The sequence below is a fragment of the Microtus ochrogaster genome, chromosome 6 (assembly GCF_000317375.1).
Source record: "Microtus ochrogaster isolate Prairie Vole_2 chromosome 6, MicOch1.0, whole genome shotgun sequence".
Taxonomy (NCBI): Eukaryota; Metazoa; Chordata; class Mammalia; order Rodentia; family Cricetidae; genus Microtus; species Microtus ochrogaster.
In genome coordinates this window covers 47916078-47933505 of record NC_022013.1, presented here as the reverse complement: position 1 = coordinate 47933505, position 17428 = coordinate 47916078, and the positions used below count along the sequence as shown (strand labels likewise).

Genomic DNA, 17428 nt, shown 5'->3' with positions numbered 1-17428 from the left:
GTGACTCTGTGAAGTGTGCCCTCTGTGAGCGCCTGGACTATGAGCGAGGCTGGACTGTGTGACTCTGTGAAGTGTGCCCTCTGTGAGCGCCTGGATTATGAGCAAGGCTGGATTGTCAGCCCGCTTGCCTAGCTCACCAGCTCCCCTACTGCTGTACTTCTTCACAAACTAATGAGAATTTTCTCAGACTGCCATACCATGCCTTAACAATTAAAAACTATATTAGTGTCTATTGGTCTCTCTGCACTGAAACTCTCATGGGAGGCATTTCAGTGTGGAAACTTGGGGGCAGCTCAGAGCTAAAGCACTTCCCTAGCATATGCAAGGCCCTGAGATCAATCTCCAAATGTCCAACTGCCCTTGCTCCTCACTCTGCCACGTAAGGACTCAGTAAGAGCTGGAATGTATTCTTTGGGAAGATGAAGTGGAGCAGTTCTTTCCACAAGTCTAGCACCGTCGCACTGACAGAGAGCTGCAGACCTGGAGGTTTCCGGATCTCAGGGTCGACCGCTGAAGCTCAGCAGAGCTCATGCCCTCACCAAGACACAGCTGCTGTCCAGTCTCTCCAGCTGCAGGTGCCTGGCCATTTTGGCTGCTATGAATAATTCCAAGTCTGAGAGTTCCATAAGATAATATTCAAGACATATCAACAAGTTCAGATACATAAGCTATTAAAAAAACTAAACAAGGCAGATGATTTTAAAGACAGGGCCTCATGTAGCCAAGTATAGCCTTGTATTCTTTCTTCACCCTCCTTTATTCAGTTTATCTGATTGCTTTACACAGGGTCATGCTAGAACATGTTTATGAGAAAAAGAGAAATGTAACTTTTTAGCAAGGGAGTAATTCTCAAAAGTCGGCCTATAATTTAAAAGTTGGTAAATAGCTAAATATGCTGATTTAAATAGGAGAGATGAAGTTTAATGACAATTGCTACTCTTTCCATGATTCTAATATTTTTATTGAATTGGCATTAAAACCTATAACTAGAAACAGATTCATAGAACTTAAACTATGATGAGCTACTGCATAGTATACCAAGACATGTCTCACATGCGGTCCGCTTTCTGTCTAGTGGACAGATCTCATTCACATTACCTACCTTTCTCATACAATGCAGTTTCAAAGCCAAGAATACTTTATTCAATGAGGTAGTTTTTATTGTTCATCATACCCAGAAAAGCCTGTTTTTAGTAAAGATAAGCACTGCAAGGTATAAGACAAAATAATTTGCTTTATTTTTTAACTGTCCATACATTTACAATCATAAAAACCTTCATGCATATAACTTAAGAGATACTTGACTTTCATATTTATTCAAAATCAAGAGTGTTGGGAAAATCTAATCAGAAAACATTAAGTGGCTAGCAGCCCCAGATTTTATAAGTCATGAGCAGATTTAATCACAAATCCCATTATTTTCTCTTACAAGTCTACCAACCATGTTTAGATTAGAATTTCATACGGTTACTCTATGGCAAATATCTTACACCAAAGTTTAGTCACAGCTAGAAGTGAATTTTTAATTGAAGATTTCTTATGGTCCACACTATGAAGATACATTTTAATGAGGATTACATGATATATACCCAGCAAAAGAAACCTGTTGGACAGGGCAGTGAACTGCCAACTAGACACGCATTGAGCTAACACGCAACTGGAGGCCATGGCCAGTCCCTGACTGTGGCCAGTTTTTCCCTGAAGTTCAGGTTTTCAGAGGTCACTTAATTCTATAATTATCTCCAAGCCATTTTCTGCAGGGTCACTTAAGCTTTGCCTAAACAGCTGGGTATGTTGCCAAGCAACGCCTCCATCTCCTCTGCTTAATTCTGCTTCCAATGTGACTTCTGTGGCACCAGAAAAATCATTATAGGAACGAATATTTTTATCTGTTGGAGGGAAAAAAGAATTTGCATTTGAGTTTCGGTAATCTGAAAAGCATTGAGAGGTTTGAAACACACTTCTTATAGGACTGACACAGTTAAACCCTTTAAAAGCAGACATTTTTTTTTTTTTTTTACAGAAGAAATTTATCCTTTGGAACAAAGAAATTATTTTTTTTCTTCCTGCATTTGTTTCACCACGCAAACATACACACACACGCACACACACACACACACACACACAATGCACACACACACACACACACACACACAATGCACTCAAACACACACACACACAATCACACATCAACCTGTCTAACACAAAATGAGATGAAATATTTTACCATAGCAATGGGAGCAACTCTTGGCACACCTCAGCCAAATGCACGCAGCCCACAGGTGTTGAGCACCCTGGCACCCACCTCCCAGCAGGTTGACTTGAGCTGCGTCAGACCGCAGTTTCCACCTCACGGATCCACTCTCAAAGCTCTGGCTACTCGTTCTGACGGAAACGTTATCTATTTTCAGGCCAACTGACCCACACTCAAACTTCCAGGAAATATATGCAAAAGATGATCCTTCTTTTCGGGCCAAATACACCTAAAAGTCAGGGCAAGTGGGAGGGATTTTCGGAAGAAATCAAACAGTGTAGAAAACTAAAGTCTCATCACTTCATGAACACATAATCATTAAAAATGAAATTTTCCTGACTAAAAAGACTGTCATCGCCTTTTCTGTCACTGTCAGCAATATTTCCTGTGGCATCTTTTGGTATGCAGACAGTTATCACAGTACATGTGTCCCTCAACTACAGTCTCTCTAGAAGTTCATTATCTAAAGGAAGCATCAAGAGGCGCCAAGAGCATGAATTCTCCTTACAAATGACTGATGAGCTCAGACTCAACTCCTCAATCAGGATTTTCAGGCCTACTTTCCTACAGTGAGGCCACAGCCTCTCCGTAGACATGACATCTGCTCAGCCACCACTAAGAGCTGCCAAGGTGACACACAGGTCTGCCTTTCTAGTGCACTCCCTGTTTGCTCACAAGCAGCGCTCCTTCCCACCTTAAAGAGTCACAGTTTAAGGAGCCCAGGTCTACTGGCTGCTTCTAGTCTGTCCTGCCACAGGAGCCCTCTATGTGTGTCACGAGACTCACATGTATACCCCGGCCTCTGTAGGCTGACCCACACTCACTCCCTCTATTACTAGCCAGACAGAACAACACTTGTATCCAGGCCTAGCCTCTCTCATCAAGTCTCACTTCCTCCATGACATCTGCCTAGTCTAGCATCTATCTCAGGTCCCAGGCTCTTGCCTTAAATCTAAACTTTTAGCATTCAAACCCTTCACAATCTCATCACGCCTGGACTTGCCAGCCTTTCCTCACTCCAGTGTAGTAGTTTCCTGGGCTTCTGTCTGATATAACCACATCAAAAGTGCTCGGGGGTACAGGCGCTGGACTCATGGGGAGAGGCTTCTAATAAACATGAAGTAGTTATCAAGCATTAATATGTAATTATATAATACACACAGATGGGCATATATTCAAATTTGACTGGTTCATTTAGAAACACATAACTGATACTTTGGAAATATGAGGCAAATGGCTGATAGGACCATATGAGTCACACCTACTGTGGCAGCGTCTTACTATATATATGTACTATTTTGTATTCTAGTCTCTATAATTGGGTGAAATCAACCACTATTATTCTACTTACTCTATTTTTCTCCAGGTTAAATACACTTGTGTGGGTTGATATCTACTTGTGGGTAGATATATTTGGGAAGAGGGAATCTTAATTGAGAAAATTACCCTTCCTGATTATTCCAAAAGGCAGAAGAAAGTAGAATATAAAGAAAAACATGTGGATCTATAGCTCTTAGTTCATATTCAACAATATAAGTATGGTTCACATTAATGTGCAAGGGGCCGAAAACAATAACTTACCAGAAGCTAATGCTGCCTAGTATAAGATGAGATAGTGTTTCTAAACTGTGTGTTTGTAGGAAAAAATTCAAGAACACAAATCTGAAAACATACTACAGAAGTTGTGGCTAGTGATGAAAACTTTATTCTGCAACAAAGTATCTGGAAAGTGAAGCTGTACTTGGGGTACATTATAGATGAGGAATGACCTGGGTAAGGTGAATACAAAACTCAGTTAGAATCAGTCTTAGTGCCAGATACTTCAGGCTACTAGTGATTAGAACATGGAAGAATAAAAAACAGCATATATAAATACTGCACCAGTTAGTTTTTTTTTAAAAAAAATAAATACTAGAAAAATCAAGTATTGAGAAACACATCTCACCTGAAAATAAGAAAAGCCAGTTCACTTTTTATTTTTAGTAATTTAAGTTTATTCTAATGAAAAAATATGAATAGTAGATAAATTCATTTGCTTAAAGAGGGGCACATTTAGTTAACATTACAAAATAAACTGGTTACATATATATGCATGAAGGCAAGTCTAAGGAGTATAGTCTTGATTAGATGATGTGGGAGGGCCCATGCCTGGTGGTCTTTACTGTATAAGAGAGCAAACTGAACTAGTCATGAGAAAGAAGCTAGCAAGCAGCCCCCGCCCCCTGCAGCTACCCCCATGACCTTTGCCTGACTTCTGTCAGGACTACAAAGGTGTAAGATGGAACCCCCTTTCCTCCTCAAGCTGCTTTTGGTAATGTTTTATCATACCAATAGAAACTCTAGCGAGGACAATACTCATTAATGTGAAATGTTATCAGAATTAGTAAATTAGAGATATATCTATTGAACAATCTTGCTCTAAGAAGATGGTCTTGGGTACTGGAGAGACGACTCAGCTGTTAAGAGAATGTCTTGTTCTTAGAGAGGACCTGAATTCCATTCCTAGCACTGACATTAGGTGGCTCACAACTTCTTGTATCTCTATCTAAAGAAGATCTGATTTCCCCTTCTGGGCTCACTGCCACAGGCACCTGCGCAGCACAGGCAGGCAGATCTCTGCATTTCAGGCTAGCCACAGCCAGACAGCATGATCCCGCTGCAACCCCGCCCCAGGATATGTATAGTCAACCATTGTTTGCTGTTCAGAAGCTCAAAAGTGTGGAACTGTCAAATCCATGTAAATTCAGGACTACCTCACTATAGCACCCTCTGGTGTTCACAATTTCCCAGTCTGTTTTTCATGTAGCTATTTGTAAAAAGAACCTGGGACCCTGGGACCCTGGGATGGTACTATGTTCCCTGGGAGTCACTGGTCTCAACCATTTTAAACTATTGGGTCTCCATCTAAGGATCAGTCACAGCCTGAATGCCCCTGTAAGGGAGTGGCTACTAAAGATTGTTATTTAGGAAAGAGAAGCCAAACAAAGGGGCTACCAGAAGAAAGGTGACTGGAAAGAACTAAGTCTAGGAGAAAGCAGTGAAGACAAAAATGGACATTTCTAGCTCAATAAACATTTCTAAGTCCATGTTTCCCCTAGTGGACGAGCCTCAAATACAGTCATTGACAGTCAAGTTAATCTCAAGTCACTAGCTCTCTCTAAGAACCACCTTGATTGAATTGTGTGGGTCTGGGTCACAACTATAGCTCTGGCTGTAACTTAGGGATTATAAAAGCTGTGAACATGCCTGAAAGAACTGCTTGGTTATAAATTTAATTTTAGTCTTAAAGGTAGCAGCTTCTAAGAACACAAAAACTTAAAAATCATTAGGATTTATATTTTTAATTCATCAATGCTTTAAAAAAGTCCAAACACACTGTGAGCAAATAAAAGGGTATTTATGCTAAAGTGATATATGATGGAAACAAACTAAACCCTATTTATATCAATTCTTATTTCTTTTTCATACACTATATTCTGTCCATGGTATTTTTACCCAATTAAATGATGAAATGATACTTTTGGATGTGGTAGGAATATTTAGTTTGGTAACCTGAAGTACACTATAATAGGATTTATAGAAAGGCCTTTGATTATGGTCATGTCTATGAATAATGAACACCAGCAGGACAAGTAACTCTAACTTATCTAGGAGAAAAAAAAATCTCTAAACTCCCAAATAGTGTGTGTGTGTGTGTGTGTGTGTGTGTGTGTGTGTGTGTGTGTGTCTGTGTGTGGTAAGTGCATGTGATAGTGGAGGTCAGAAGAGGGATTCCAATCCCCTGGGGCTGGATTATAGACAGTTGTGAGCCACTTGACGTGACAGGAATTGAACCTGCATCCTCTACAGGAGCAGTGGCCCTGTAGGTTGTGGTCAACGTCCTGCACCACAGAGCAGTTTCTGCCTATATTTGCAGGCTTCATTTCCAGTGGGCATGTTTATATGTACTCTCTGTACTGAAGAGGTACATGCTACTCTCTGACCTTACCAGGAACTCCAATAAAACTGGAAACCAAGGAGCTTTTCCTCTAGGAACGCATCCCAGCCTTTCCGGCATCTGAAAGTACACCAGTACACCAAGGCACGTACAGCCTGTGGGTGAAGTGCATGACGCCAACCACACCAATGGGTGAGATTTCAGAACTGAGAACGTTTGCTGAGACTTTCTGACTTTTAGTGAGGGTTGAGAACTTCAGCTTGGACTGTTGAGGTTCACTCTAAGCGCTCCACTCATTCCACAGGCACCCTGTGGGCACCCTTCCCACAGATGCCCTGCAGAGCGGTTGGACTTCAAGGGACTTTAATTCACTACTGGCACACTGGTATTGCTCATGAATCCTAATTTTGGTTATTCTATTTTACCAATGAAATGAAAATGAATCCACTTTCAGTTGCTCTGTATTGTTGCGGGAGGTCCTTCAGCTCCTCCAGCCTATAGCCGCTGAGATACCCGCCCATTGGGGCGTGGTCTCTCTCCCTTTAAAAAAGCGGCCACTTCCTTCTCTCGCTCTCTTCACTTCCTGCTCGGCTGGCGACTAGACTCCTTTCCTGGTTGTACAGAGGGCTGACGGTGATCTGTAAGTTTTTTCCCCTTTTAATAAATAGTACCCTATTAATCATAATTCCAAACTGCTGTGGCATCGTTTGTGACTTACGTCTACACTGTATTTAAATCCTTCTGTGCTATTTCTGACTCATTCCACCCCTAGCTTCTGGAGTTACTTCTTTGGGGTACTAGTACAATCTTGGTATCACCTGCCTGAGCACCCCATACTTCCTGATTAAATAACTGCAAGGTAATTAGAGTTCTGCTCCTCCAATTTCATTCCCCACTGCTCTGCATATTCCTCTCCATACACTGTTCCCTGAGCACACCATGTTTCCACCTCTGTACGTCCCTAGTCACTATTTCCATGATCCTAAACTCTGCTTCATATCGTGCCTGAAGCTCAGAAACTCTCCATTTGTTTTCTTACAAAAGCCTACCCACATCTTATTTCTGAATCAGGAAGTTAGTGACTTCTTAAAAAAAAAATCTCTTTTTCAACAGCTGAGATTCGTATCCTTCTAGAACTTATGCTATCAATCAAATTGCTAGTCCACATATCCTTCTAATACTACTAGGTCATGGTGTTAGAAGTTACTATTGCTGTGATGAAACACCACAACCAAAAGACCTTGGGGAGGAAAGGCTTTATTTTGTTCATAGGCCTATATAACAGTTCATCATCAAAAGCAGCGAGGGCAGGAACTCACCGGGGGCAGGAACCTGGAGGCAGGAGCTTATGCAGAGGACACAGAGTGGAGCTGCTTGCTGGCTTGGTCCCCATGGCTTTCTCAGTCTGCTTTCTTATAGAACCCAAGACCACCAGCCAAGGGATAGCCACACCCACAATGGGCTGTGCCCTCCCTCATCAATCATGAATTAAGAAATGCCCTATGGCTTGTGTACAGTTTGATCTTATGGAGGCATTGTCTTAATTGAGGTTTCTTCCTCCTGGAGGACATTAGCTTGTGTCAAGTTGACATAAACTAGCCAGCACAGTCACAAGCCCCTTGAGGCCTGTTTCTTTGTTCATTTCGCCCTGAATCCTAACCACTTTTTTCAACCTGCATGTGTGCTAAGTGAAAAATTCTTGACACAAGTGAATATAGTGACAGGAAAAATGTTCACAAGTCGAGCTTGAGGTGTAAATCGATGGAAAGCTTGTGAGCATGTGCACACTGAGCACTACAGGGATAAAGAGAAAGGATAGCAGGTTTACTCAAGGCTGCAGATTCAGCCCACATATTCAATCACTCTTTCTGACACTCACCAGACTGCAGTAAACACTGACTATGTATTAGGCACCAGATACTTGAGTATGGCAAGAAATGGGAAATGGAAGATCTTGAAGATGCTACTGCTCTAAGAGAGACAAGTCTATTCTTACACACAGCTGCTGAATATTGTGTAGACAAGATGACAGCACGCAGTGAAACGACTACAAATGGTGAAGGTCCCAGTTAGCTCTGAGGACAAGCAGTCAGTCACAAAGGTTAGGAAGCTCTGAGGAGAAGGCAGAAGGGCAGGGTAGTTGAGGTTCTGAGGAAAAGGTGGAAGGATAGGGTAGTTGAGGTTCTGAGGGGGAGGAAGGCAGGGTAATTGAAGTTCTGAGGAGAAGGTGGAAGGATAGGGTAGTTGAGGTTCTGAGGAGGAGCAGGAAGGGCAGGGTGGCTGAGGCTCTGAGGAGAAGTCAGAAAAATAGAGTAGTTGCACAGCAGAGCACCGAGCAAGAGGAGGAACAGCCAGGGTGACTTCTGCTTCTACTGATTATGTTCCTTTCAATTTAGATATTATTGAACAACGTATTTGGAGGCTAGAAAATCTCGCACAAGCACGTGGCCTTGGGAGGTAAGAAACAGGTTGCCGTTACATGCTGTGTGGGAGGTCACTGAGTAAAGGAGTGCTGGGAGCTGCTTACCATTCAACAGAGCTGGGAAACAACTAAAGACGGCTGATGGCTCGAAATGGGAGGGACAGGGTTTAATGACAATTGCTATTCTGAGTCTCTCTCTCTCTCCCCTCTCTCTCTCTCTCTCTCTCTAGCTTCCTTCCTTCTCTCCACAATTCTAGTACTTTTATTGATTTAACACATTTTTGTAGGATTTAAATTCTATAGCCAGAAACGCATTCACTCAACATAAAGTGTTTTCTACTCTACACTAATCAAAGCATGTCTCAAATAGACATGTCTGCTTTTTGTTTAATGACCTTTGCATCCCATTCACATCTCTTAACTCCACATACAATGTACCCTTTCTGACTACAGTGTTATCTTTTGATCCACATATCAAAACAGGCTATATGTGCCTGCTGTTTGGATGGACACCTACTCATCTTTCAGTGTCCAGCTCAAATACTGCCTGTTCTGTGGAGATCTGCCCAACTCACACAGCCATAGCTAATTACCTCAGCGTTTCCATAGCGATGCACTGACATCCTTATTATAGCACACTGCATGGTAGTTAAGGTGGATGTTTACGGTTTCCCTGTTAGATGGTCAGAGAAGGGACTCATGCTCATTCATCTAGCTGAGAGCAGGCCTGGTCTATAGAACAGGCACTCAGCAAATGTCCGCAGATGAACACACAAGTGTGGAAGACAAAAGAGAAGTGTGTCAGAGCTGCCCTGCTTCTCAGCACACCACACCTTCTGCCACATACCATCATTTTCTCTACTATTATTTTCCCTAGCAACACTGCTGGCTAGGGAGAAACATGAGCCTTCTTCAGTTCAGCAAGTACAAACTAGTTCCTGAGTAATGAAAACTTCAATTCCATTCTGCTTTCTGCTTAGGAGATTTAGGATAAAGACAATTTTCCAGAAGATGTCCATCTTCTACCAACTACATAATCATTACGGTCATGCACACCTTGAAATTCTAAGCTTTATTGTTTGGTTTTATGCCATTTCTTTAGCTAAGTAAAAATATTTGTGAAATTACAAGTGTAACAATCCCAAGCCCATTCTTGGTTCAGTAAGAAGGATCCCTGATAGAAGTGCAAGAATCTCTAATGCATTTTTAATGAAATGTTGGGAACAGGATTTTATTTTCCCACTTAAAGAATTACCAAAAGCAATTATACCAGCTTTCATATTATATATAACTGGAAAATTAAGGCAATCTATATCTGTTTAAATAATAACACATATTTTAAACAGTTTCATGCATTAAATTACCATGTTCCAGTCTGTTTCAACTTTTCTGAATATGGATTCCATTTTCCACACACCATTCTCCCATCCGGAGATGTATTCATTGTTGTTGGAGACTCGGATGTACCGGTCCTTTACAACATCATAGCGAAGGTGAAATTGCTTAGAGATCTTCTCGTTTTTAGAAGGGATGAACAGGGTTTCCTTTCTCTTGAAAAAATAGAAATGCAATATTCAACACTATGGAGACATGAAAACAAAAAGAAGAGATGCTATATAAAAGACACACTCAAGTTGAAAAGGACAAGTGTATTACACCAGAGAAAACTCAGAAAAGATTTTACAGCTTACATATAATGAGTACAATACTGATGCAGCACAAGGCATTGCAGAAAAAAGTGTGAGCTGGGATTGAATTTTCATTATCTATGGTGGTGGGCTTGAATGAGAATGGCTCCCATAGACTCACGTGTCTGAAAACTTGGTCTCCTGTGGTCAAACTATTTGGGAGGGATTAGCCTTATTAGAGGAGGTGTGTCAAGGGGGCGGCTTGAGTCTTCAAAAGCCTCCTGCCATCCTAGTGACCTCTCAGCTGCTGCTTGAGTGCCACGCCCACCTGCCTGCCTGCTGCCATGTGTACGCTACCTTGGTCATGATGGTTCTCCCTAGCAATGAAAACTAATACATCTACCTAAGTTCATTTCTTTTTCTCATCTCTACTCCTTCACCTCCGTCTGTGACTCTGACACCAAATCTCACCACCATCTTTACACTCTCACCTTTTCTATCTGTGCTCTACACGATGACCTAAAAGCATGAAGTAGGATGCATATCTCTCTCTCTCTCTCTCTCTCTCTCTCTCTCTCTCTCACCAATACTCTTTCTCTTCCTTTTTTTAAAATTGTATTTTGAGACCAGGTCTTATACTATGTGCCCAAGGCTGGTCTTGAACTCACCATACTCTTGCCTACTCATCCCAAATACTAAGACAGGATTGTGCCCTATGCCCAACTGGGATACTTCACTTCACTGACTCCACAGTGTTTGGGTGGAAGCATCACTCCAGTCCCTGGCATCCATGTACCCAAAGAGTCTGGAATGTTTGGGTGAAGGCTTCACCTCAGCCCTTGGTGTCTATATATCCAAAGAGCATGGATTGTTCGGATGGAAGCTTCACCTCAGTCCCTGGCATTCATATATTCAAAGAGTCTGGAATGTTTGGATGGAAGTCACACCCCATCCCCTGGCATCCATATATCCAAAGAGTCTGTAATGTTCAGGTGGAAGTTCTACCCCAAGACCCCTCCTCTATGGGGACCAGGAAAGTCATTCATAAGTTTAAGTGTTGGTATCCATTAAACCTGGGCTTTTCTAATGTGGTATGATTTGATCTGGTTCAGATTACTATGTCTGCAGAGAGGTTTATGGGACACAGGAACTTTTCACACAGTACTTCAAACTCTTCTCCAAGGCTTGCAGACTGTAGGTGCCAATGAGGTCTCAGGGTTGTTCTATCCTTGCCTGTATCTCACCACATTGCTCTCCTTCTCAGTTCCTCAGAAAGAACGGTGGATTCTTGCCTTAGGACCCTGACCCTTGCCACCCTGTCTAGAATCTCCACATTTATGACTCTTTCTCATCCTTTAGGCCTCAAGCTTAAGCCATTTCACTAAAATGTACTTTATTGAAACAATAAGTTAGGAATTTGTCTAAGAGGTATTTTTCTCATGTAAAAATTACCATAAAAGTCTGTTTTAGCTTAAAATTCCAGACAAATTTGATGTTCTCATCCAAAAGAAACCAAGGTTTGATTTAAAAATAAAATAGTCCTTTCTACTCCTAATCAGTAGATACTTCAAACATCTGAAAGAGCAGATAAGTTTCTTCTGTGTCTTTATTTATCTTGATGTGTGGCTTGTCCTGTACTCTTGGTACAGTGATTTTTGTAATGGGCACTGTCCTGGGGAGCATGCCTTCTCCAAAGTGCTACATTGTAACTGCCTCCAGATATTGCCAAGGGCCACCAGAAGGCAAAAGTACCTACTGTAGAGAACCAGCAATCTGTGTCAGTATCTTGATATATTATTCATTACTCCTACAGATACTGAGTGTAACTTTGTGTTAAACTTTAGGTTCTTGATATTAAAAAGTAAAAATAGGTACAAGAAACAATAAACACTGTAAAAATATCTATTACAAGTATGTGTGTTATCACTGTTAATGTAAAACAGTAGCACTAAGTGGGGGTGTAGTGGTACAAACATAATCACAGTACTTGGAAAAACTGAGGCAGGAGAATAGCAAATTTGAGCCAACCTGATCTACACTGTAAGACCTTTATCTCAAATAAAATAGCAGAAATTATTATCAATTAATATATAAAAGAGAATGTAATTCTCTAGCAGAGCCTGCATATTGTGTTTCAAAAGGTAAATAAAATTATTTTTTAAAATTTGATTTTAATAAGTTCTATTTTAACATTCTCAATTCTCTTCCTAATTTCTCCCTTCCTCTCCCTCTCTCTCTCTCTCTCTCTCTCTCTCTCTCTCTCTCTCTCTCTTCCTTCCCTCTTTTTTTAGTATTGGGGACTCAGCACTTTGAGACTATGAGACACGCAATTCTACAAAGCCACATTCTCTTCTCTGCTTTCTCAAAGGTATTTCAGATGCTAACACAATCTGAAGCTTTCTCTTATAAAGGATAAGTAATGTCAAAGTGAAAAGAAAATATATACATATACATTACTGAATGTATCATGTATGCAAAGAAGCAAAGCAACATGTAGTAAGATTAATATTTCATAAAAAATTGAGATCAGGCTGGTCTCAAATTTGTGATCCTCCTGTCTCGGCCTCCCTAGGGCTGGAACTACAGGCATGTGCCATCACTCCTAGCCTGCATAAAACTCTGTTAAGATAAAACTTTCCTTTTGGAAAACAATACAGTAATATTTTCCTCTTGCTCCAAATGACTGTGAGATTAAACTCCAAATATTTTGAGGATTAATACCCCTTTCTGCTCACTTTTAGAACACTCATTTGTAAAATTGGAGCCAGTGGTTTCTTTTTAAATCTACAACAGTAAGATGGTCTCCAGCAACTGAGAAATTCTCATCAAAGTTTTCAAAAAGGGAAAATGATCCTGTTCTGACCCAGTTCATATTTTTAAAGTTTAATCAGCGTACACCCATGTAAGGAAGCACACTCACCACAAAGATGAAAAGGAAACGAAGACCTAAATAATGTCCACACTTTCAGCTGAACACAGCTGTGAGTTAAATGCGCTCTTTAATGGCTTCATCTAGATCAGGCTCCTAACTTGTACTATGTCAGCAGTGATCGGAACTATTTGTTGAGCCTGGCTGTTGTAATTCTACAGCTAAACCAACATTACTAATAGCCTATAGCAGATGATGAGATAAACTAAAATTCAAACACAAAATTTATTGGGGATAATTCACTCTTTTAGGACATAGGAAAAATGGGTTACAACAATGGCATATTTACATAAAGAAAACATAAAGCTTTAATTTGTTTGGGATTGCTGAGTTGTCTGGTAACAATATGAGAGGGATCGTTTTCCTCTCCAGCACGTTTCACTCTGCAGCTTCCTGGATGTGCTGGACGATCCAGCAGTGCTACTTGCAGCTCCCCAGGGAAGGGGTGATCCACACACTGTTTCTGTGGTTGCACAGACCACGGTGCGCAGACTTTCACCTGGGCCCTAACTTGAGAGCTAAGGTCTAGAATCAGTCCCTGCGCTATTCCTTCCATTCCCAGAGAGGAAGCACGTGATAACCCTCCCTGCGGCACTGAGGGCTAAACTAGCGCCTCACACATGCTTGGCAAATGCTGGCTGCTGAGCTGCACTCCAGCCCTTCTTTCCCCGTCATGTTGTTGAGTCTCACTGCATGGCCACGCTGAACTGCAGCTCTCCTGCTTCAGCCTGCCTAGTGTCCAGGGCCACAGGTCAGGGCTAATAGGAACAGCTACCTACAAATTCTTACAGGCTATAGAAGGAAGATGCCGAAAGCCTTAGCCACTAAAGCAATGGACTATAAGAAACGTCTGGTTTTACTTTTAAATGAAAGAGAAAATGAGATTTGTTTGTTTGTTTGTGGCTTTTTTTTTCTTTCTTTCTTTTTTCTTTTTTTTTTTTGTTGTTTTTTTTTTCCCGAGACAGGGTTTCTCTGTAGTTTTAGAGCCTGTCCTGGAACTAGCTCTTGTAGAGCAGGCTGGCCTCGAACTTACAAAGATCCACCTGCCTTTGCCTCCCTAGTGCTGGGATTAAAGGCATGCGCCACCACAGCCTGGCAAGAAAATGAGATTTAAATCTTGTTTCATATTGTAAACCTACCCCTATTTCCCACTCATAAAACCTCCCAGAAAGAAAATTATTCTGCTCTCTTGACAAGTTGGTTTTCTGAAAGCCATAAGTGCAGTACAGCAAGAAGGTGTGTCAGCTTATCTGACTGGAGCACGTACCTCTAGACCCGCTTCACCTCGGGCCACTCTCCAAGCCAATGACCCAGACACCCTTCCACCAAGTTCTCCAGGTTGGGGGGTTTTGGGAGATATAAATTCAACAAGCTCCACAATTATCCTCTGAAGAAGTTCTTTTCTTCTGTTTTCTGACAATGATAGCTGCCTCTGTAATTAGTGTTTAAAATCAGAGTTTAGGGGAATACAGAAGTCCACCTCTAAACAAAATAAAATCACTGTTATTTTCAGAGGTCTTGAAAGATGTAATCAATTGTGTTTCCAAACTACTTAGAAAATTCAAAAATAAGGAAAACCTCATTTTATGTATTTTATTTTGTGAAATGATTTAGCACCTATTTTCAACAGTTCATAACCTGGATTACTGTGGCTTTAAAATGGGAGGTAGCATTTTGTGTTCTGGTTGTGATGGACTAGTGTGTGCTATTGCGATGGCCTTGCCAAGAAAGTTATGGAGACATGAGTTCCTGGTCGCCCACATGCATACACAGACGTGAGGGGAGAGGGATTCCATGTATAAAATAGAAAGTTATGGAGACATGAGCTCCTGGTCACCTACATGTGCACACAGACGTGAGGGGAGAGGGATTCGCTGTATAAAATAGAAAGCTACCAAGGAGACAGGATGCGAGAAGATTCAGGGGGACAATGAGACGGACCATACTGTACCCCTCTCCCCACCCAGGAACTTGCCCGTTATTAAGTAGAATGAAAAGAGGCTGAGAAATCAGGAATAAAATGTGGGCTGAGGCTCTGAGATGCAAGACAGAATTCCTAGCAGAGTCGAAGGTGGGGAAATCAAACCTAATGCAAAAAGTCAGGTTCTTAGATTTCCAGGTCAGGGTCTCTAAAAACTCCTCATAAGACAGAAAGGTGAGTCTGAATCAGACTGAGGCCTTGCCACACATGCCAATCAAGAGTCAGATGAAAGTGTATGGCTTCATTTCCTTGTCAGGCAAAGCAAAACCAGTTGTTTTTAAGGTATGAAAAGCTGCATACACACACCTACCAAAGGGTTATAAAATCTCAGACTCCTAGTTCTTCCCTTCCTCTATAATCACTATAACCATTCCATACCTTACTTCAGAAATTTTCATACATGAACACGTGGGTACATTTATATATAAATTTCTACACAAATACAAGAGCATCATTATATTCAAGATACAGTTTGATAACTAAACAAGACATTTTTTTGTTTCTTCAGATAGGGTAACACTATGTAGTTCAGGTTAGCCTGGAATTTACTATCCTCCTGCCTCAGCCTCCCAATAGCTAGGGTTGCTAGATTATAAGCATTTACCAACAGATCCAGCAATGACATACTGTGTGTACATGCACATGCATATGCATGTGTGCTCACATGTGTGTATACATGTGGTGTGCAAATACGTGTAGTGTGTGTGTCTGTGTGTGGTGTATGTGTATATATATATGTGTGCCTATTGTGTGTGCATGTGTAGAAGCCAGAGGTTAACATCAGCTATCGTCCTCTATCTTTTTCCATCTTACTTTTGAGACAGGACCTCTAATGAACCTGAATCTCACCATCATAACTAGACTAGCTAGCCAGAAAGTCCCTGGGACCTACCTGTGGGTAACTGCTAAATGCCGCGGTAACAGGTACAAGCTACCATGTTGTAGTTTACATGGGGTCTGGGGATCTCAACTTAGAGCACTTTATGTACTGAGCTATCTCATAGCCCACAGCCACCTTTTCATGCAAATACACAAATGCTGAAATTCTGTGTTATTGAATTCTGAGAAGGAATGTGACATTTAACATAAAACACCCATAATACTTAAATGAACTTTCCAAATTTCCATGAATAGACACACTGGTCTATTAAGGTAGTCTTACTGAAGATGTTAGTGCTCTAGGAATTTCAGTGGGGGCTGGAGACAGCTCAGGTGGTAAACTGTTTGCCTTGGGTTCCATCCTCTGCATATAGAAACCTAGTCAACATGCAGAGACTGCAGAGTTCTCAGCACTCAGTGGGAGGGATATCTATAGCACACCCCTCCCCTCAAGCCTTGGGGATCAGCTGTGGGTGAGTGACTGTAGGCAGAGAACACAGCAGGGCATATTCAGAACTCACAGTAGTTGTGGCCGGATGCCCAAGACCTGATGTGAAAGCTCATGTCTGATAAAACCCCAGGATGGAGGCAGGGAAGTGGGTGTGCCCACTACTTGTTAAGGGGCTCCTGGGAAAGGAAAGTCGGTTTTCTTAAGGGTGTGACTCTTGGTAGGCAGATCAAGCTGCAGGCAGGTCATGCAAGAGTATTTGGGCAGCACAAACTACACAAAAAATAAAAAGGAGGATATGAAGTTGGGTGGGTAGGTATGGAGGTAGCATGGATCTGGGAACAGTGGTGGAATGGTGATCATGATCAAAATATACTGCATGAAATTATCAAAGAAAAAAGAAAATTCTAAAAACTAGGCATTGGTGTTGCTCAGATTAGCCTAGCACTTGAGGTCAAAGTTACATGAGACCTTGTCTCAATAAATAAATAAAGAGTTAAAACTGGCTATTTCTGATGATTCAAATGTCATCTATAAAATGATAGCCACCACGTACCTGCTTATTAAGCCTATTAATGGTTTCTCGAAGTAACTCTTCTTTAACCTTGGTCCTCCTGGATATTACCTCATCATGTTTACAAGAGTATCGCCAGGTGACGTCAACTACCTGGAACCAATCACAGAACACAGTATTTAACAAAATCACACCAATCCTTTATTTTTAAAAAAAAAATAGCTACAATGCAAAGAATTCTTCCATGCAACTCAAAAAAACCTCCCCTTTGTTAGAATTTTAGAACCAGGGCTGAACTGCTCAATTAAAAATAAAAATAAAGCCGGGCGGTGGTGGCGCATGCCTTTAATCCCAGCATTTGGGAGGCAGAGGCAGGTGGATCTCTGTGAGTTCGAGACCAGCCTGGTCTACAAGAGCTAGTTCCAGGACAGGCTCC

The 17428-nt window shown here is 41.4% G+C and overlaps 1 protein-coding gene across 2 annotated transcripts in view; it reads right to left on the bottom strand.

The window, feature by feature from the left end:
* Positions 1-1222: 1222 nt before the first annotated feature.
* Ngly1 (N-glycanase 1) overlaps positions 1223-17428 on the bottom strand; it is a 47567-nt gene continuing 31361 nt past the window's right edge. The window contains exons 8-12 of one of the 2 annotated variants that reach the window (XM_005348554.2): positions 17035-17145; positions 14438-14602; positions 9978-10163; positions 2306-2483; positions 1223-1889 (exon numbers count right to left, since the gene is read on the bottom strand). In XM_005348554.2, coding sequence (XP_005348611.1) covers positions 1714-1889; positions 2306-2483; positions 9978-10163; positions 14438-14602; positions 17035-17145 — 816 coding nt within the window. In that variant the 3' untranslated portion in view covers positions 1223-1713. The remainder of the gene's footprint in view (positions 1890-2305; positions 2484-9977; positions 10164-14437; positions 14603-17034; positions 17146-17428) is intronic. The other variant, XM_005348555.3, reaches the window with a different exon arrangement.